Here is a 22,988-nt window from a genome sequence, read left to right on the forward strand (position 1 = left end):
GATGCTTTCTCACCAATCGATACCAGCGCGTCGTTCTGCGGGGACATCACTCATCTTGGACTTCCGTTTTGTCTTGAGTACCCCAAGGAACCCTGTTGGGACCTATTTTATTTCTCATTTATATTAATGATATTTCAAGAAATATTATAGTACTGTGAAGATTCATCTATCCGGGAGGATGATAGTAGGCGAAGCATGAACTTGAATACTCCGGATATTTTGTGGACTTACTGACCCCAAGGACAGAGAAGGGGAGATTGATCATGTCAGGACTGCTCTGAGCTACAGTGGTTACCCTAGTTGGCTTCTGAAAGACCCTAAACAGCCCGCTGAGGAACAAAAGCCTTCAAGTCAAGCCGCGAAACTACCATCATCCGGCACCAGCAAGAAGAAATACCCGGTCGTCATGCCGTATATCCGTGGGTTCTCTGAAGAACTGAGAAGAATCCTGAAAGGCTACAACATCCCAGCCTACTTCAAACCATCTAATACCTTACGGCAACTACTGGTCAGGCCTAAGGACAAACTGGACAAACTCCAAGTCACGGGTCCAGTTTACCACATTCCATGTGAGGATTGCCCGGCAGCTTACGTACGAGAGACAGAACGGTCGTTCAAGGCCCGATTCATGGAGCACAGACGCCCCAGCTCCTCTACTTCCGAGGTGTCCAGGCACATACACACTACTGAACCGGGACATTTCATCGATATTGCTAACGCAGAGATTTTGGAGGTTGAACCGTGGTGGTTTGAAAGAGGTGTGAAGGAAGCCATCCACATTCGGACTCTATGCCCTTCACTCAACAAGGACGGAGGCCGCCACAACTTGTCCCCCATCTGGACCAACCTCCTCAGGAACAGAGGGAGGGGGGCCACTCGGAAACCTTCGAATTTCCCGCCTACTTCCGAGGATGACGTCACCAACAACACCAGTCATGTGACCAAGAGCTCAGGAGAGCTCGAAAGCTTATGAAAAGTAAGTCCACAAAGTATCCGCAGTATTCAAGCTTATGCTTCGCCTACTAAGAAATATTATGTCAAACACAAAACTCTTAAGCGCTTTGCAGATGATATGGAGGTGTATAGTGTACTCAGGGACACTAAGGAAGACGTAGAGGAGCTACAGAAAGATCTTACTCGCCTGGAATCTTGGAGCAATGACTGGCAGCTGAAATTCAACTCTGATAAATGTGAAGCGATGCACATTTCTAAAGGGAATGATTATTCAAGTCCTCAATATCATCTATGTGGTAACCAGTTGAAAGCTGTATCTGAAGTTAAGCATCTCGGAATCTATATTACTTCGAATTTGCCATGGAGTGTGCAAGCCAACAAATGCGCAAAAAAGGCAAACAGTGTGCTTGGATTCATAAAACGAACGGTGGGTCCTAAAAACCTGGAGCTGGTTTCAAAACTTTATAATAGCCTAGTACGTCCGATTCTCAAGTACTGCTCTCCAGTCTGGTGTCCGCACCTTGAAAAAGACTCAATACCTTGGAGAAAGTACAACGTAGGGCATCCAGATGTGCCCTTGAAAATATTGAGCAAGACATGCCCAACGAAGAATGTCTAAAGCTCCTTAAAGGGGCTAGGTCACGCTGTTTTAGGTAATTAACCGCGCGGCCATGGGCCGAGCGCGGTTCTTGCTCTGCAATCGGTTTTTTTTTTTTTTTTGTCGTTTTGTCGGAGAGCTGAACCAGACTTCCACTCGGCTACATAGTCAGTGGGACTTCCAGTGACGCAACTTAGGATGTTTATTCGCCAAAAAGCTGTTAAAACGTTAATGTACTTAAAATTTTATGAATATACTCCGCTTTTTATTTACAACAAAAAATATATATTTTTTTGTGTCTTATTGAAACATGTAATCGTGACTTTTAAGAAAGCAAGCTAAGACTATTACGTCATCGGAGATTTCACAACTGATGGTGCAATCGGAGATTTGACAACGGCTATAAGTAATGGCGCAATACCTTTGTGTGCAGCCGTTGTTGTCAGTTTGTTGTGCTACAGATTGATCAAGTGATTTTGGTTCTATAGTCATCAGTGAATCAACAAGGACTGCTGTGAAATGTGTACTACGTTGCGACTATAGTGGTAAGAAAACAGATAAAATTTAGTTTTGTTGGTGAGCAGTCCCAAATTTCTATTCGGTCATATAGTCAGTGGCACTTCGAATCACGCAACTTATGATGTTTACAGGTATTCGCCAAAAGCTGTTAAAACGTTAATGTACTTAAAATTTTATGAATATTCCATTTTTTTAGTACAAAATATATTGCCTTTCTGTGGTATTTAAGGGGTTGATTCGAAGCGAGTATTGAATACATAAAAGGTCATTTTGTCATCCATGGAATGTGTCGACGTTTCAACTTTCATTGGTAGGGAAATAACCACCGTACTAAACAAAGCCGTGGATAACGTAATTCTTAAATTAAGTGACCCGTGTGACCACTAGGCCTTTACTGGTGTAAAAAAACAATTAAATTTAATCGCGACTTTTAGGAAAGAAAGCTGTTAGTTGTTAAAAGTGTTATTATCGTATCGTTCATACCCATAGATATCCTGATGACAGTTTTATTAAGACCATTACGTCATCGGAGATTCCTCGGAGATTTCACCTCGGCTATATAAGTGATAGTGCAAGACGTTCGTGTGCAGTTGTTGTTGTCAGTTGTTGTGCTACAGATTGATCAAGTGATTTTGTGTCTTTAGTCCTAGTGAATCAACAAAGACTGCTTTGGAGTGTGCACTACGTTGCGACTATAATGGTAAGAAAACAGATAAATTTTCAAAGCGCGGTTTTAAGATCTTAAAGATCTTCTTGTTTTGTTTAATTTTGTTAGTTATGAGCTCTAAACGTCAAATTGGCAGAGCAAGAGTCTTTCATTTGCAAAATCACGGCCACATAACAACTGAGAATGATTTTCCAGCTGTTTGAAATGACATTTTGATATAAACTGATATAAATTTGAAAAAAGGTGGGCCGACGATTTTCAAATTTACCCAAATGCAATCCATTCCAATCCTCCCCAGTTTTGGCCCTTTAAGAGCTAATCACCGTTTTAAACTTAAGTTTGCATCCGCAACTTTAAATAGTTTTAAACAATCTTTTTTCATACGCATGATCGAAAAGTGGAATAGTCTGCCGAACGACATTGCTGAGGCGAAAAATTTGAACACTTTGAAGAACGGACTGAAATGTAGGCTCAATTTCCGCCGCTCACCCGAGTTCGGGTATCCTCCTCGAGAAGAGACGGCTGGACGCGTGAGCAATAGATTGTGTCTGTGACGTAACTCAAAATGTAATTTATTTGAAGTTTATAGTTGCGGGAAAATGGCCTTGGACATCCCAAAATATTGATTTTAACCAAACACTAATTACATAACAATGCTTAAAACGTCTGTGCGAGGCTTCCAGATGATGCGAGCTTGCGTTTGTGGTTAAATGATCAATGTTAGTTTTATTAAATTCATCCCGGCGGCGAATTTCAAGTGATCTTGAGGAATTGTACTTCCTCTTACGTTAGCGAAATCTGAGGAGAAATTACAATAGCAGTGAATTTGAAGGCCAAATTTTGCCCTTGGCGCTAACTGGAAAATTAGTAAAGTTTCCAAACGCAGGCGGTAGAAACCGACACAATACCATTCTCCAGCTTCTCGAACACTTTTCGTTGCCGAAATCTTGGATGTTTCCTACCTTAAAAGCACTGTAAACCTCGAACAGGCCGGGTCAAAGAATACCTTCGCAGCCAAAACATATAATTTATGCCAGACGGATTTGTGCAGGTGAGTTTCTGATTGGCGGAGATTAACAATGGTACACCTCACGCGTCCAGCCGAGATTTCGGGAGTGAGCGCTGGCTCATTTCCCGAAACAGCGGCTGGTACTCGAGCCTAACTGAGATGTCATCTTGCATTTTTTTTTCCGGTAAACAATAAGTTCTTTTATTGTGTGATGTATTATATATTTTTATAGTTAGTATTTTAAACAGTTGTAAATAATTATTAATGTTTTTAATTTATTTTATTATCAGGAGATAAATTAAATAGGGATAACCTCCTTTATCTCCTTTTCACTTTCCTATGGATTTGTGAATAAACAGTCATTATTATTATGATTATTATTATGATTATTATTATTATTATCATCATCATCATCATTATTATTATTATTATTATTGGTAGTAGTAGTAGTAGTAGTAGTAGTATTAGTATTAGTATTATTATTATTATTATTATTATTATTATTATTATTATTTACAGTAGGGTACTCCACCTTTCACGTGTATTTTCTTTGGAAAGACACTCATCTAAAGACTCTTGAGTATACTGAATGAGAATACAAGTGACTCGTTTTGCATGGTGTACCACTTAAAAACTAGATCATTGACTAATGTAATTCCAGAGTTTAAATTGGCTTAGCCATCATGGTATATGAGCTACGTGCCTCATTGGCACCATCTCATATCCAGCAAGCGCTCATGAGATAATTGTTAAATATACAGTACTTCATACGAAAGATTTAACAAATCGTTTATGTACGCTTACAAAAGACTTATACACAACTGTAGAAAACTACTTCAAAAGCCACCAATTTGTTAAATTACACTTCTCGAGGATTATAGGTGTACGGGGTATAAGACCTGTACTAATCAATTGACCTATCGGGAATGGTCACATTGGTGACGGGCATCCGTTCAACTGTTCACAGACATAGTAACATCCTTTTTCGAAACAAAAAAAGGGAAAACAAAACGTACCCAAAAACATAGCAAATACTTTAGTATCTCTAAGTTCTAGTGGGCCGGCAGCAATCAATAGACGCAAGGGTTATCTTTTTTAAGGAAATCGTGGTACTGAGTCGCTGGGGGTGAAACACAAATAACGGTAAATTAACTAACGATGAAATGATATATGAAATGGATCATATATGAACTGCGGATATGAAATCAAGTAAAGCTATGATCTTCGCAGTTATGAACGCAATTTCTGCAATTGCGTAAAGAAGCCTGAAAATTCAAGACTTGAACGGGGCTTAAACCCGTGACCTCGCGATACCGGTGCGACGCTCTAACCAATTGAGCTGTGAAGCCACTGACGTTGGGAGCTGGTCATTTGTGGGTTCATAACTGCAAAGATCTTTCGTATATCATTTCATCGCTGATTCATTCCTCACGGGAACATTGAACCCACAAATGACCAGCTGCCAACGTCAATGGCTTCATAGCCCAGTTGGCTAGAGCGTCGCACCAGTATCGCAAGGTCACAGGTTCAAACCCCGTTGAAGTCCTGAATTTTTCAGGCTTCTTTACGCAATTGCAAAAATTGCGTTCATAATCTGCGAAGATCATAGCTTCACTTAAATTAACTATCGTAAGAAAGATTTCTATGCTGACGTGAATGTAAGTCTGTAATATGGAATAGCTAAGTTCGGGTCGAACCCGCTTCACATGTTTTCTCGAGGAGCCGTTTTGCGTTCTCACAGCAGACTGGGCTTTCCAGTTTTATTTGTCCTTTCCCGGACTATTGGTGGCATGCTTAAATTCCTGCTCCGAACATGGCGAATTTACTTGAGGAGAACTGTGGTCAATTGTCGGAAATTACTTGATCCCAACATCAACATCGGTACTGACAGCGGTCCTTGAGTTTCAGATCAATGTGCTTGCCTTGGTCTCAAGTAACTTGTCCACCAACCAAAATTTGCTATAGGAGGGGGTTTCTTCGTGAATTCGAACAGACCATTTCTCCCTTTCTCACAGGAACGATGCTATCTCATGTAGTAAGAGGGTCTCCTTTTGCTGTTCCTACAGGTTTCATATATCTCGTTGAGGGCCATCGTTTTACTCCATGTTGACATACTGATTCACAAAATAAATTCTTTCGCGCATCGCATTACAGATACGATTCAGCCCCCATTTGGGAAGAATGGACTTTTACCTCATCTGCTACTGTAGGGCAGAGGGAATCACATTCCATCCTGAAGGTCATTTCATCTCTTATGCTGTAATACAGAGTGTGCTGCACCTTCTGGTCGTATTAGCTCAGCAAAGGAGCTGTGACAACAGCTTCTTTACCTCTTGGAAAGCTTCGTCTAGTTCTGTGGTCCACTTCCATTTAGCATCCTTTCTCATTAGTCTGTCTGCTTATCCTAGCAGAAATTTTTGAGGTAATTGACAGATCCATTTAATCCGTATATGTCCTTGGCTTCTCCAGGTTTTGACATTTCCAGGACAGATTTTGCTATCTGTGCATTTATCTTCACACCATCACTATAGGGGACATATAGGGAAGTTCGTTTCGTCTATGCCTTAAGTTTTCCACTTTAAGAGCACTGCTGAGAAAAACTCTGGTCAGAGTTTTTCTCTGTCCTTGTGTGGGCCCAATTCCATTAGTAGGGCAAACGCTCACATGGTTTACATGGGTAGAATGTGGCACTTCACATTACCTTTAAACAGTTAATTCAGTTGAAATATAAGTGCTACACGGCCAACGTTTGCAAAAGCGTAAGCCTTCCTTGTACGTTTTCGATTCAGTCTCCAACACCGCAAGAAAGGGTGATTGCCATAGCCATCTATACTATTGTATTTTTCACACATATTGTAACCAAAGACACAATCTTGACATGCCTCTTTCGGCAGTTCAAGTATATGTCGTTCGTATTTAGTCTATCATATCTGAATCCTCAATGGGTCTATTACGGGCTCACAAAAATGACCAACTCTCAGTTGGCTTAATAGTTCAATTCGTACAACACCGCACCGGTGTCGGAGGTGATGGGTTCAAATTCCGTTCAGGCCTGTATTTTTCAAGCTTTCTTTTCCTTACTGCTTAAGCAATGTTCATAATTGCAATGATCTCAAGTCTTAGCCTACCATTTAAGTTCAACCCTCTTAATGGAGTTAGATTCTCCATTGCAAGCTATACGTTTGGTATATTTTTTTATACACAAAATACTAGCAAACAACTTAAATAGCAACTTTACGCAAGCACTTGGCTGTGTGATCAGTAAAAGCTATCACAAAGATAGCATTGATCCTCTTTAAAACCTAATTTCAGTGTAGATCCTGTACCACTAATTGTTTCTGAGCTATTGTAAAGATATTTTTTTACATGTTTTAAACTTACTTTCTGGCTTTTTCCCTTGCAAAAGAAATTCCCAAAATTTTGCGGATTCAAAATAATTACTAGAAATTCCTAGGAATTCTCCTTTTTTGTGTCATGTGCACGGATAAGCCAAAAAAGTTTGAAATTCTTCAAAAAGTCTAGGAATAAAAAATCCAAGAAGACTTGAAAATTCCATTCTGTGCAATCCATCGTATATGAGGCTAAGTCATTAGACCAGGCATAACGAGCAAAGGATTTTTCCTATGAAAGATGATCGCAAAGGAAGACCGGTTTTAACAGTGCTTTCGTAAACAGAGTGCTGAGATTGAATGGGTGTCCAAAATAAGCTAACGTATGACAAACGTATGGTCTTAGTAAAAAGACAAGCAGCCTTAGTAGCGCTAGTATAGCAGATCACTTCTGCTATTAAATGCTATGCTAAAAAAACTCACTCAGAAAGGGAGTTTTTTAAACACGGTGTCACAGGCAAAACGTCAGTAAAGTCTATAATTTCTCTCATATATACCTGTGTCGATTGTCACTGATAAGTTTACCTTTTTTCTGATAGCCCCTTACCTTAATTCTTCCATCATGTAATGAATCTATGTCAGGGTTCGGTGTGTTAAAGTGCAAGTTAGGTGGGATCACTCCATGTTGCATAGCAAGTAAGACCTTCGCTACACCGCACAGACCCGATGCAGGTTCAGAGTGACCTATATTGGACTTGACAGAGCCAATTAACAAAGGATCCATCTCCGAGTTCCGGCCATTGCAGAAAACGCTCGTTATTGTACTCAGCTCTTCTAGATCACCAGCTTTCGTTCCTGTGCCATGAGCTTCTACATAAACAACGTCTGCAGGACTGATCTCAGCCTCAGCATACACTTGTTCCAGCAGCTGCTTTTGAACTGCACCACTGGGATATGTGACGCCTACATGTTAAAATTGTGATCATTGGCAAAAACAATTAGTTTTCATTTGTCTAAACTATAGTAATGTTTCCGTGGCATGGATTTTTGCAGAACACAGAATGCCAAATGCAGTTATTGAGATCTTAGAATGGATATCTGGAATGCCTTTCCCGAATTTGGTTCATTGTAAGATGAAACCTTGCACTACATTAATAGACATAAAAATGGTTGACTGAAAGGCGTATTTAGCATGGATGATGTTAACCTACGATCAGGCGTACTTTTCTTCAGAGAGGGCGCAAAAAGTAGGCCCTACTGTTCAATTCCCATGTACTCTAATGGTATGTGCCTTTTGGTGGTTGGCTGTTGTTCGCGATTTTAAATCTTCCTTTAATTTATACTCTTCTCAATTTATTTCTCATGTGCAAGTTTCGTCAAGGCAGGTGGAAAGTAAATTGCTATCGACTGAAAGCCAGCCAAATACCAAATAGCTCTCAAAGAAACCACCAATACTATAAAAAAATAGTGTACATTATTCTGAATTTGCTGCAAGCCAGTCATGGATTTGTGCGGGCTTTTTTTACAAACTTAAATGGCTGTTAGGAATGCACTTTATCAAACCTTGTGTTTTGTATCCATCAGAGTTTGTCTTCGAATTGACAACATGAGCATAGATCCTCTTTGCTTCGGATCCTTTTGTCAGGTAAATGACCACAGCTGCTTCGGAACGACAGTAGCCATCACCACTGGCATCAAACGACTTGCATTTACCATCAGGGGACAGCATGTTAAGCCTTAAAAATTCTACGGCAGTGGTAGGTTTTAATGTAAGACGAACACCACCAACAATGGCAGCGTCACAACTTCCGGATCTGATTGCCTGAACCGCGCAGTCCATAGCAAGTAAGGATGAGGAACAAGCAGTATTCAGAGTAAAGCTTGGTCCTTTTAAGTCAAATGAGAATGAGATTCGATTTGAAAACATTGCAGGGCAACAGCCTGTCATCCCATATCCAACAACATTTTCAGCATTTGCGCTGTGGGCTTCTGCAGCCTCTGAGCTTCCGGAGCCAATAAAGACACCAGTTTTGGAATTGCGAATCCCCTGAGGGTCAACACCTGCGTCAATCAGAGCTTCATATGTAAGTTCAAGTAAAATTCTTAATTGGGGGTCCATTTTATTGGCTTGCTTAGCATGGACTCCAAAGAAGGTTGCGTCAAAGTGTTTTATATCCTTGAGTTTTCCACCTCGTTTAGGGAGTCCATGAAGTCCAGGCGTCCAGCGACGATCATCTTCTGTGACCATGTCCTCTTTGTTGATCAGATGGGACCAAAATTCCTCAACGTTATCAGACTCTGGAAGCCTGCAAGCCAGGCCTGCCACTACAATATCTTCAGCTAGCTTTTGGACCATATTACTGGAGATATAAATGCTGCTGGACAAATGAAAACCAAAATTACCACAAACAAAGTAAATATCCATAAAGGAAAAACACCGTACGGTCCTTTCAAAAGTCTTTAATAACGCCAAAAAAATAAATTTCAACCACAGATTATATATTATTTACAACTGATGAGCGGCGAAAGAATTTGAGACACCGTACTGCAAAGACCACAATAATTATTATGAAAGATTCATTTCTACGTCAAATTTTCGACTTACACTTCCCCGGCCCTCCCCCATTCAATGTTGCTAACTGAAAAAGTGAGTCTTGGCTATAAAAAACTAACCATTATTGTGGGGAGAGGGATTTAGATGGAAAGGTTACGGGGAGAATTTGTCCAGTGTTCCTAAATAGGGGTAAGTGTCTCAACCCTTTTGTCGCTTATTGTTGGTCTCTGAATCAAGCAACAAAAAGATTCAAATCTAGCTGGGTCGTACTGGTTAATATGACCCGCTGAATTGGTCAAGCTTTCCACCTGTTCTATCTGAGAGACATAGCAATTTACGTTCCATGGAATTTAACGCATCTTAGCGGCTGTTTTGTAGGTCCTTTCCTCGTCCTTGAAATGCCATATTTTAAATCGAGTGTGACACAAGGTCACCTCCCTTTTTATAAAAAATGTGCTACAGTTTAACATAAAGCACCGCATACTATTTGCCGCCAACATTGCAGTTCTTGGAGTATTTTCAGCGAGTGGCCACCTTTGGAGCCAGGTGAGGGTGGTATCAACAGATCTGCATAACCCAGCTAAGTTTTAATGGAAGACGGATTGCCAATCCGTATCAAAACGGATAGATTCTAATGCAACAATCTCCAACAGAGAAGTTACTATGAAAGTCTTAAAATCAAAATTGTAAAAATGGTAAAAGCCTTGTACGCGCATTCAGAGCACACTCTCACGTAACGCCTGTTAAACAGTAATCTAAACGACGCTAAAGTTGCCGTGGGTATGAACACGGTTTAAACCATTTTCAATAACTTTAAGAGTCTGTCCTATGGCTCAGTATTGTTAGAAGATTACAATAAATCTGTTTCAGGTTAAAACTTCTTTGTGAAATGGCACTGGTTGTACTATTACCGCTGCGATTAATGAACATTTTCATGAATTTAGTGTGAAACGGTCGTCTGGAAAAAGATGTTTGGTATTTTAGACAACATGGGCCTTAGTTAAGAGTGTTTCACTTAGTTTCATAAAAAAGCCGGATTAATGATAAAACTGTTCCTTTGGTATGCCAACAAAGATTCTTTCTACAGCTTCTTACTCCACACGTTATACTAACTGTCGGTACAGTTGGCGCTACTGTTCTTTATTATATGGCTTGTGTTTGTGGCCGATATAACGAGCGCTCTGATTGGCTAATTGTGACTGAATTGTAGGGCATTATTCTCCCGTAATGCCCACGGGCCGATTACGGGCTTGCAAAAACAAAGCAAAAGGTAATTAAAAAACCATCTAATTTTTGTCTGAAAATTGTAGCGGCTGAGAATGGGTAACGAGGAGGAACACCCGGATGAGTACGAATTTCTGGACAACGGTGATTTGACAGAAACAAATAATGAACGAGTTGGCGACAGAGAAAACGATGGAAACAGCCAAGAAGAGATTGAAACTTTTGTAAAGGAGCACAAAAGTGAAAACACAAGAAAGAAAACAGTCAGCGACATGAAAACATTTCATCGCTATTTGTCATCAATAAGCAAGGGCGATAAAGAAACTTTGAACGTTTGTCAGTTCAAGGTCAAAGAAGAGTTTTACTGATGTACTTTATTCCACTAACAACAACAACTTTTATTGACCTCGTATACTTCAAAAAAATTAATGTACATGAGGTAAGAATTTAAAGCTACAAGGGGTGTTGGCTTCCTAAAATAACTAGAAAGTTAACAAACTTAGCCAAACTACATAGAATAAATTACAACATAAGAGTCAGAATGATGCATGCACACACATGCGCACCAGCACACACACACACACATTGAACTATAGATAACTATAAATAGGACAAACAAAATTTACAAGGCATGGGGAGAAAGACAGATAAACTAGGATGAAATCCTGAATATAATAAACGAAAAATCAAATTTAAGGCAGAAAGTAAATCACAGAGTAAACTGGGAAGAAACTCATTACCCCAGGGAAAACAGAAACCAAAGCGAGTTCCATACCTTTGGTCCTTGAAAGCGAATATTAAATATTCCATAATTTGTTCTAGCTCGAGGCAGGTAATAAGATTGATTTGTAGTTATGAATATTAAGCACTGAATTGAAGAAGGTATCAAAATTGGAAGATAGTGACTTATTATGAAATGTATGCATAAAAAGTGCAATATGACTGAAATGTAACAAGATCAGAAAGCTTCATAATTGTTAATAATATCTAAACAGTGGAGTTGAATGTTCATCAAATGAAGAAAAAGTCATGATTCGAACTGCTTTTTTCTGTAAAATATATAAAGGCTTAGTTGCATTGCCGTATTTTTGCCAATTCTTGTTCCAAGCCAACCTCGGCGTGTTTCAATGAAATACATCAAAATGTGAATGATCTCGTTTTCAGAGATAACGTGAAAGAACTCTTGTCGAAAGAGCTCTTGTCTAAGCTTCGCCATTATGTTAATATTGATGTTCTTACTAATCTCTACTATTCTTTAATTTGTGACCTATGGTGTAATTATCTGGGGTAATAGCGGAGCACCAAAGCTAAAAAAAATTGGTAACCCATCGATGTGAGAAAATTTGGTTTTATAGCCATGGCGTCATGAACGTCCGTACATACGTACGTACGTCCGTACGTCCGTCCGCCCCTCCATGTATGCCAATGAGACCAGTATCACGTAATTATATCACGGGTTCAAGTTTAGAGCTCATCGAGGAGGCGATACTCCAGTTTACACTGTAGCTAGTTTACAGCTTACATCTTTGATATTGGACATCAATGTTATGGTCAATTGACACCTGTCAAAACAAATTATCAGCTGACCAGTATCACGTGACCATATCGCGGGCTCAAGTTAGACCTTATCTAGGTCAGCGGGTTTTTTTTAAGTTGACCGCTGACCCGGGACTGGTTGTTGATTGGATCGCAGGCTCAAGTCAGGTTAGACACTCACACTCACACCTGAACGAGGCCTCATTTTTCGCGCTCTTTCTGTGGCTCGACGCGGCTACACAGCCATGCTACGTCAGCAAAAGCTCTTGACAGTCGATGCTTTTCGTGTTCAGGTACGGTTTGGAAATAATATTTTTCTTGCATTTTTCGCTGGTTTCAATCCGGGTTTAACATAATATAGCTGTAGTTGTTCAACTCAAGCTTTGGAGGGATATAAACTTAAAGCTGAGTGTTTATTTTTAATTTGTTTAGGGCTGCTTTTTGCTCTGAATTGCAGTTTTTGGTATTTCTTAAGATTTTTAATTTCAAATCTACTAACGTTGCAAGATGCCTGGAAGGCCTATGTCAGAAGAACAGAAACGAAAGAAGAGGGAAAGAGAACGAGAACGACAAAACGGTACACCAGTAATACCTTAAAGTTGGTGGAAGAGGTTACTCCACAAATTCTTTTCTTGGACACTAAACCGTTTCTTATTTCTACGGATGAGTTATTTTAAGTGCATGCATATTTCTAAAACGTGCTTTAGTCGTTTTTTTCCTTTGTTCAGGAATGAAACTCGAATTTTTATTGTTAACTGGACTATTAAATAACAATCATCTGTACTCTTTTTGGACAGAAATAATCGATCTGTTGCTGGTTTGTTTGGCCTTAAAATGCGAGGGAACAAGAAGTTTTTTTACTCCGCTTGCCTAACTGTTTTTCGATGTGCCTCGACAGTGACAATTTTCTAGGCAAATATATTTCGAAAATACCTTGAAAAAATGCAGTTTTATAGAGCAAATGCCCAAAACGTTACCCTTCAAATTCTGTTGAATAGCTTATATCACATATCTTAAGACTTAATTTCATAATATGAGCAATGATCCATGCGGTTTAGGAGAGTGATCAATACTTTGGATCCTGTGAGGTGGTGGATTGCCATAGCGATACTTATGTGCTTGGGTAGCTTCACTTTGGAATTGGATGCTGAATGAATAACATCTTGAGCGACAGATAACACTTTGCGTTCGTCTTCTAGTTGTTTCCGGGTGGCGCTCGAAACATCTGGCTGAACACTTGGGCATCAGAAAGTACAGACTCTTTGGTATTATTTTCTTCGCAGTTTCCATACAGATATCGCCACAAAGGATTGTCCTTTCTGATTTCCGTAGAATTAAGTCTCAAGATATGTGATATAAGCTATTCAATAGAATTTGAAGGGTAACGTTTTGGCATTTGCTTTATAAAACTGCAAGATTTTCAAGGAACCGGGAATCCTGGGGTGGCTTATTATCACAATTTTCATCAAAAAACGCACCCCAAAACGCAAAAATCCATATTTTAAAACAGAAACGTCCTCTCTTTACAGACATATCTCAATTCCATAGGATCCATACTATTACGTTGCAGTTTTTGGTTGGATGGTGTCACGTGATATGTCACGTGACACATCAAAATGATTATGACTATTTGCCCTTAACGGTAATTCACGTTTGCAACAAGTTTCGTTTTCATGTTTGAGCCCAAGTGACGTCAGAAAACACCCCCTTAACTCAAAACCTATACCTCAAAATCAAGTCTACGAACTACCTAGCGTTAATCAGGAGGTTTCGTTCTACCAAAATCCACAATCAAACATTTTCTGTGGTGATGGGAGAAGCAACGCCTATTTTCTTCGTAGTTGCTGCCGGACTAGATGCAGTCAGGAGCCCAGGAGCTCCTGATGTAGTTAAGTATGTATTACCCCAGATAATTATACCATAGGTCACAAATGGGTAGATTAAAGAATAGTAGAGATTAGTAAGAACATCAATATTAACATAATGGCGAAGCTTAGACAAGAGCTCTTTCGACAAGAGTTCTTTCACGTTATCTCTGAAAACGAGATCATTCACATTTTGATGTATTTCATTGAAACACGCCGAGGTTGGCTTGGAACAAGAATTGGCAAAAATACGGCAATGCAACTAAGCCTTTATATATTTTACAGAAAAAAGCAGTTCGAATCATGACTTTTTCTTCATTTGATGAACATTCAACTCCACTGTTTAGATATTATTAACAATTATGAAGCTTTCTGATCTTGTTACATTTCAGTCATATTGCACTTTTTATGCATACATTTCATAATAAGTCACTATCTTCCAATTTTGATACCTTCTTCAATTCAGTGCTTAATATTCATAACTACAAATCAATCTTATTACCTGCCTCGAGCTAGAACAAATTATGGAATATTTAATATTCGCTTTCAAGGACCAAAGGTATGGAACTCGCTTTGGTTTCTGTTTTCCCTGGGGTAATGAGTTTCTTCCCAGTTTACTCTGTGATTTACTTTCTGCCTTAAATTTGATTTTTCGTTTATTATATTCAGGATTTCATCCTAGTTTATCTGTCTTTCTCCCCATGCCTTGTAAATTTTGTTTGTCCTATTTATAGTTATCTATAGTTCAATGTGTGTGTGTGCTGGTGTGGATGTGTGTGTATGCATCATTCTGACTCTTATGTCGTAATTTATTCTATGTAGTTTGGCTTCCTAGCCTTGTTAACTTTCTAGTTATTTTAGGAAGCCAACACCCCTTGTAGCTTAAATTTAAATTCTTATTTCATGTACATTAATTTTTTTGAAGTATACGAGGTCAATAAAAGTTGCTGTTGTTAGTGGAATAAAGTACATCAGTAAAACTCTTCTTTGACCTTGAACTGACAAACGTTTTTTATGGCTTCTAATTTTGGCTTGATTCCTATTCGCTGGCTTTTGACAGTTGACTCTGAAATAGCTTTTTTCCTTTTCCATTCGTTCGCTGAGGGTGTGATTGTTTTCTTTTAAAACTCATGCGGTTCAAGAAAAATTCATTGCCAAACTTGTGAATTCCAAAGTAAATTTCACTCGAAAAACCGATTTCGATTTTTAGCGTAAAATGTACCGTGGAATTCCCTAGTTAGGCAATGCATTTTCTACAAAAGAAAGCAAAGAAAATGATTTAATTATTAAAGCAGCAACCGGAAACATAAAAACGCGGACAATTCGAAACTTTTTATGTTTACTAACCCTACAGGAGGTAAGAATAAATAACCAGGGAGCTCCGTTTTTAGGCTTGGCTAAATCTATATATTAAGCAGTATTCGCACACTGCAAAAAAGCAACTACAAAAACTACTGCCTTGTTGCTCTCGCTTAATGGCTGGGTTGAACGGTTGTGAGAACACCAAAGGATTTTGTCACCTTTTCAGGCTATTGCTCTTTCCAGTTGTCGGTCTTGTAGTACGGTTATCCGTATTTCAACGTAGCTGAATCCAAGGGAGCATTCTTTTGGGAGTATCCTGGCCGTTCTCATTCCGAATACGGAATAACAGAATACATGGAATATCAATTTGCAAAAGAACACATATTCTGAAAACGGAATACTACTTGCGAAGGTAACCTGGGAACTATTGTATCTGTGCATGTGCCAATTACATTTGCATGGCAAGCGAAAAAGGTTTTCCGAAAGTTTGGAACACGAAATGTTGAAAGATGACCATAAGTACCAGTTGTTTAGCGGTTTTCTCGATTTCTCGTTTTGCTTCATTTGCTAAAAACCTTAAGAAGATGACGAAGAATTTTTTGTACTTGTGAGTGCTTTGCGCCTGCAAATGTGTTCCCATATGCTCTTCTTCTTGAAATCGACTTAATTGAAAAAAGGTTCGCTACTTTTGCACAAACTAATCAATGTGAACGTCATTTCTTTTGACCAGACAAGGGGCAATTTTTTTTATTAACACAGACTGAGAGCTTTTCTCCTTCTAGCACTGGTAAAGAAACAGAAGAGAGGCCAGCACACCCGCATCTACGGTAGACACGCTATTCCATTTAAACTTTTACAAATTTCAAGCCGCCGGCGGGCGACCAGCCGGCCTCGTATCATTTCCCGCCAAAACTTTCCCAAAAGAACGCACATTCTGCCTATTTCGAGTGAACTGTATTCCGGTCATTCTGTTCATTCTGCTATCGGGAGCAGAATGAACGGAATAGTATTCCGTTCATGCCGAAACCGGAATAGGTCCCAAAAGAACACGAATACCGTCTATTCCGTGTATTCCTATTCCGGAATAGTACCAAAAGAACGCACCCCAAGATTGAAGCCACGCACGTGAAGTTGATCACGAAAGCTCCACACGCCCCGACATAATTGCCTCCTCAAGCATTTGGACCCAACCCTGTTACAAAACTTGTGAAAGGGCTCGTCAAATATTTTGCCAAGTCATGATAAAGAGTGCAGAAGTAGATTTTCTCATAAATTAAGCCATCTGAAACCCCTTTCTCTTTTAGTTCCAGAACCAAACTTGATTTTTTTTTAAATTAAGGATGTTTTACATCAGTGACATGTTAACTTTTCGTTTGATTCTCTTCTGTTAAGGTCTCGGTTAAGGAAAATGAAGTGTCTACGGAAAAATGAAATTGTCGCACCGCTATTTTTTGTATAGGGTCAAACTATAAATCATATTAAAGCTAATAGATTGAATTATTTGAATACGAGACCTCAAACTCAGAACGACCAAGTTAATCTCGTACCCAGATCTCCCACGGTCATACGGAAGGGAGATCTGGTAACGTTCGATTTCGAGCACGCTCAGTGCTAGCGAGGCCCGAAATACGGGCTTTTTTATCACTGCGCATGTTCGTACTCTCTGTTGTGATTTTGGGTGACTTTGCGGAATAAACATGGATTTCGAGAGTATTCTTGTAGAGATTCTTTTGGGTAGAGGACAAGGAGACCTTAAACTTAAGCCGAAACAGAAAGAAGCGCTACAGGTGATTGTTTTTGAACGGTCGAGATTGTTTAATTGTCGGAGCAACTGCAGAATCACTGTAACGAGCGCTTAGGCTTAATTAATAAACGAGTGTTATTTTCTTCACACGATCTCGTGCAAAGTATAGCTAGCCAAACCGTACATTGAAAGCTAAAATGTTAAAGAGGGCTTAGGCCTAATCACTGAAACGAACGCTTAGGCTTAATCAGTAAAGGAGTGCTATTTTGTTCACACAATCTCGTGAAAAGTGTAGTTAACCAAACCGTTAAAACCAGGAAAATGTTGAAGAGTGCTTAGACCTAATCACTGCAACAAGCGCTATTTTATTGACACGATCTCATGAAAAATGTAGTCAATCTAACCGTAAAATTCACAATTGATCACCACTTTATTCGCGAGTCACGCTTTAAGAACGAGAAATAGTGTTTTGAATAAATTACATACTTGAACTTGAATTTATTAGTTTTTGCGTACCACATAGCGAGCTACGCAGAACTTTATTCGAGTGGCAGGGTACGTGGGGCTTTCGTCGGTGCCATTTACACAAACGTGGCAAATTTTTAAAATGATTTTCCTCAACTGTAAAGCTTTTCCGGCGTCGGAGGAAACAAAACTTTCCTCCGCCCAACTGGCATTTATTCAAAACAGCACATGAGCTTGCGAAAAAGTGCCCTGCGAAATAAGCCAATCGGAGCATAGATTGCATTGCCGCAACCTTTTTTAGTAACCCATGAAAAATGGTGTACTGTCGAACTTTACCAGATCTCACATTTCCAGCGACAGGGTGAGATCTGGGTACGAGATTACGACCAGGTCTGCTGCAGAAGCTCCTGCTCCTTCACTTTGTTGCGAAAACTACAGCACTTTGTCGCATATTAGTCACAGAGGAATGCACTCCAATACTGTGTGAGGAGTTTTTTATATGTTAAGAATTGAAGGAAAGTCGAAACTCTCATCTCGTACTTAATTTGGGCAGAAAAAGTGCCATAAAATCAGTCTTCGAACGAAAAATTCCTCACACGGTATTTGGGTTAGTGCAATAATCTGTTAGAACTGCCATATTTTAAACCCGTCTCTACAGGAGGTCCGAGAAGTTGTAATTTTGGCGTCAAAATAAAGCCCTAGCAAATCGAGCTGCAGTTCACGGTCTGCTGAAAAAAATCCACCCCCAACTTGAAAGTCAATTATGCTGAGCCGATCAGCGTTCGGGCACGTGCTAAGCTGTCAATTGACACCCAATCCTTTCACGTATGATGACATGATACGTCAATCATTATTCGCGCTCAGATTATGGCGGGTCACCAAAAAAGAGATTTTCGCAGTTTTAAAATTAAGTTTTCAGAATTTTTCTTTCGGGAAAACATACTTCACAGCCCACCGATTCAAGATTTGCAAAACCAAGAAATTTGAACGAGAAGCTCAAATTTACTTTACCGAGACCTTAGGGAGGCTCCAAATAGTTTCTCCTTTGTTCAAACAAGTAAACCTATTCTGTCCTTAGATACAGTTAGAGTAATCATATCACGACGAAATTTGGCCAGGGTATTAAGTACCCATCATAGATTTCTCACATTACATTTTCCTCCAAAATAACGTTACCATGGCAACGATGTAAGGCATTTCTTGGAGCCTTAAAATCAAGATATATTTTGTCTTTTTTGAAAAAAAAAAAAGGGACGGTGAAATCTTCCCATTCAGCGTTACCAGATATATTAGAAATAATCTCTAAAATATTTAAAATTCAACAAAATCTGTAGGTCAGTTTTTCAGAAAAATCAGCTTTTATGAAATGTGTCTCTAATTATCTTTTTGACCTACAGAATTTTTTTAAATTTGAAAGATAGACGTATTAAATTAATCTAAGCTAACATACAAAAAAATGAAAAAAAATTCATCGTCCGGAAGCAGAGATATAAACGAGTAAAGTTGCAAAATCAGGAAAAATGAGGGGGTTACAAGATCAGCATTACGGAGTTTAAGAAACCACGACGGCTACGGCGACGAAAACGTCACTTCAAAATATAAGTTGGAGCTATTCTAAGTACTTCATGATTGTTCCATCTTGTTTATATTCGTCAATATGAGCGAAGTGTCCTATAACTGGATTGGTAAGGACGGATTTGAAGTGAAGAGTGAGACTGAAAGATTCACTGTAGTTAGTCCACGTTGTCGTGAAAACCTTAAAACTGGTCATTTCACGTAGTAGTTTTGACGAGTACGGGAGGGAGTTGTTCAAAAATGCGTGCCGCACGTGCAGCACGATCTTTTTGGTTATTTTAACCAATAATATTGCTGCTTTTTGGCGTTGTCGTTGCCGTAACGGTCGTCGTTTCTTAAACTCCCTATTTACGCATGCGTCACCCGCTCATTCGAGTGCACGCGCGAGTGGAGCTACAGGCCAACCCAAATGGATTTAAGTGATCATTAAACCGTTTGTGTACAATTTTCGTAGTTTTCGTGAATAGGATATGTCTACTTTTATTACACATAACATGAGAATTTTATTCCATAAAGCTCATTTGTACAAATCTATACGCTTTATTTTCACATGTGAAAAAGACCTATACAGCCAATCAGAATGGCGTACAGCTATTTCACATGTGAAAGTATAACCAATCAGCGATAGCGTAAAGGCGTTTCCATGCCAATCACTCGTGCATCTCGTGCAAATCGTGCAAATCGTGCAAATCGTACTTTGTTATTGAATTAAATTAAATTTGCATTTGGTTCTATTGTTAGTGAGTTTTTGTTTCTAATTCGCGTTCAGAAAACTATTTTAATGAAAATTCTCATGTTATGTGTAATAAAGAGTTTACGACATAGAAAGTGCTTTGTACGGGGTTTTATTCACTCGTTGTTTGTGTCAAAAACCCTCACTCGCTCGTTCCTCGCTCGTTCGGGTTTTTGACACAAACAACTCGTGCATAAAACCCCGTACGCCGCACTTTCTATGAAGTAAACTATTTATATTCCATATATATAGGAATTAGAAGAAAGGTGAGCGAAATTAGCGGTGTTTGTTTATTTCTTGTCACCCATTTTGAATCATGAGCTTACGCGAGCAGCTTTTAGAATTGCGTGTGTGGCTTACGTGCGCGCTCAGCTGAAAACCCTTTCGAGCCTCCTTAAAAAGTAAAAAGTAGTAGTGTCACGGCTGATCTAAATGTAAATAGTTTTCTCAAGCTATAAAAAAAGTGTTGGCCAGAAGGAACGCCAAAGAAACTCGATACGAAAACGATAAGAAAACTTTGCTTTACACTCGAACTTTAGCTTTAACCGTTTCGATTCACCCGAAAAATCCGACCACGTTTATGCAAATCCTAGCTTAAGAACGAAAAAGGTGTCAAAAACTAATTTCATTTCAAACGAGGTTTGGAAAGCGTGCATATGGAAAAATGATTGAAATTTAAGCTTACAAAGGAAAACTAGGTTGCTATGATGGAACGGAAAAACCTAGGTGCTAATGAAGGTGAAGGCGAAGAAACTAAACATGTAAAACTAACAAAACATCTAAATTAAACGAAAGTCTTTGTTCAAGTATGTTGTCCTCTTGTAAACATGGCAACCAAAATTTTGAATCATGCTCGAACTCATCCAGTTATTGTCATATGTATATATCATACCAATCATTCACGTGCTGGCGGGTCTGCTCAGTAGCAACAGTTAATGATTAACAAAAAAAGGGTTCTTTGTATCAACGTCACACGTTTTGCTTCTGTGTGAAGGTTGTAGTGTTCAGGCCCTACTATGGCTAATGTTGCAGTCTTTTGGCCCACATTGGGCCTGAAGACTACAACGCCTCGATCTGGTCCACAACCTAGTATCCGCACAAGCGATTGGTCGTGTTAAATGCAAAAGCACGCATCGGGCGCCGAACGCATTGCCGTTATCAGTGCAAAACAAGGAAGCAGTAGTCGTTCTTAAAAAAGATAATAGCGTCGTATGCTGATCATCGCAGACTTCTGGGTTATGGACTTCTTGTCATTTTATATCGTTGCTAATTAGGCCACGATGTAACCAAAAAATCTCTTGAGACACAGACAAATGACCTCATTTAATTTAAGTCAACGCTGCCATGATGATGGAAACTAAAATAAGAGATGTATTGGTTAGTAGCCGACCGGTGATGACGTAATATTGAAAAGAGGTGAAAGATTGAAGTGATCCACGCAATTAGCGGGACAATTTGAGCAATTGCCTCATATAAACACCTGACAAATTCAGGCGGCTTCAACATCTTCTCTTTACATAGCTTTATATCATCGCATCGCAGAGGTCATGGATTCGAATCCCGTTGAAGCCGCCTAAATTTTTCAGGTGGCTATATGAGAAATTGCTCAAATTGTCCCGATAAGTGTGACCATCACTTAAATCTTTCGTTCATAACCCGCACTTCAAATACACATTTCTTTCCTTCAGTGAAAAGAAGATTGCGTCGAATGAAAGGTCATTTCCTATCGGTTAAAATTTATTTTCTCAAGGACTGATTTCTACTGCGCAGGAAGCCTGTGCAAAAAGCAATAATGAACAGCTTTTGCGACCAATACACGAAAACTATTATGCTAATGATAAATTATTTAAATCATATTTTCTTTAGATTTCTCCGTTGCCTTGTCGTCGACATCAATTAATTCTGACTCTTGAAGAAGAAGAGTTTTAGTCAAAAATGTCCCTCACAAGAAAATACATATGCAGAGCTCCAGGAAAGAGATATGCTCATGCAATTACAATAAATGATAAGAGAAGTAAATGGAAAATGGCGTAAAAGACAAAAAGAAAGAGATAGTTGACTTGAATACTTTTTGACAAGTCAAATCATTAACTTATAACAATATGCCAAAAAATACTGGCCACAACGTGAATGTCAACCAATAAACAAAGATAAACTCACCCAAAGCAGGATTAATTCAAAGGATTTACATCTAATTTCTCTGATCAGCCTCGCAAAAGTATGGTAACTCTCTATGAAAACAAGGGGCATGCAGTTCACAGAGTAACTAAAATATGCGATAAATTTCAGCATGATCTGCTTTTTATTCGTAGATTTGTTGCCATGTCGAGTGGGCCTGGTCTACACCTCTTACTCGCAGCCAATCATGGCGCTGTATATTAGTGCCAAACACGTGCACAAGTATTGGACTGTTTCGGTTAAATCACGTGTTGAAACTGTTGTCGGCGTGTGACGAAACGTAAACATTTGTTTGTGATCGATCTGTACGTTCACTCTTATTAAAAATGTTAATAGTTGGCTATTGCTATACGACAATTTAAGTTCAAAATCATATGATACTGTTGAACAAAGCATGAAATGAAAAATGAGAACCAAAAGCGAATAACTTGGTTTCTACAGACGCCCTTTAATTAAAAACGATTGATCCACGGTCTGACTGTTTCTTTTTGGGGGGCGAGTCTTTTTGCGGTCATAGCCCAAAACTTTCCACTTCATGAGGGCGGCTTATTTCTAAAAAAAAAAATCATTTGCTTAAAGCCGAGTACACACTAACAAAATTGACACGTATATCCTAAGAACCTGCTCAGTCGTCGAGTGTGGTGTTGGGTCGGTGACAGTGAAATATGAAAATTTGGTTTTATCAAACGAGTGAATAATGTTAAATTTACCACAGCAGGAAATATTTGTGAGCTGA

General features: G+C 39.1%; 1 protein-coding gene across 2 annotated transcripts in view; it reads right to left on the reverse strand.

Annotated features, from left to right (window-relative positions):
• The window catches only part of LOC137969865 (fatty acid synthase-like), a 44,978-nt gene extending 22,627 nt beyond the window's left edge, over positions 1-22,351 (reverse strand). Inside the window, exons 1-3 of one of the 2 annotated variants that reach the window (XM_068816253.1) lie at positions 22,235-22,351; positions 8,640-9,451; positions 7,684-8,039 (exon numbers count right to left, since the gene is read on the reverse strand). In XM_068816253.1, the coding sequence (XP_068672354.1) occupies positions 7,684-8,039; positions 8,640-9,432 (1,149 nt within the window). In that variant the 5' untranslated portion in view covers positions 9,433-9,451; positions 22,235-22,351. Of the gene's footprint in view, positions 1-7,683; positions 8,040-8,639; positions 9,455-22,234 lie in introns of both variants that reach the window. The other variant, XM_068816254.1, reaches the window with a different exon arrangement.
• Between the last annotated feature and the right edge of the window lie 637 nt (positions 22,352-22,988).

Source organism: Montipora foliosa, chromosome 9 (assembly GCF_036669935.1).
Source record: "Montipora foliosa isolate CH-2021 chromosome 9, ASM3666993v2, whole genome shotgun sequence".
Taxonomy (NCBI): Eukaryota; Metazoa; Cnidaria; class Anthozoa; order Scleractinia; family Acroporidae; genus Montipora; species Montipora foliosa.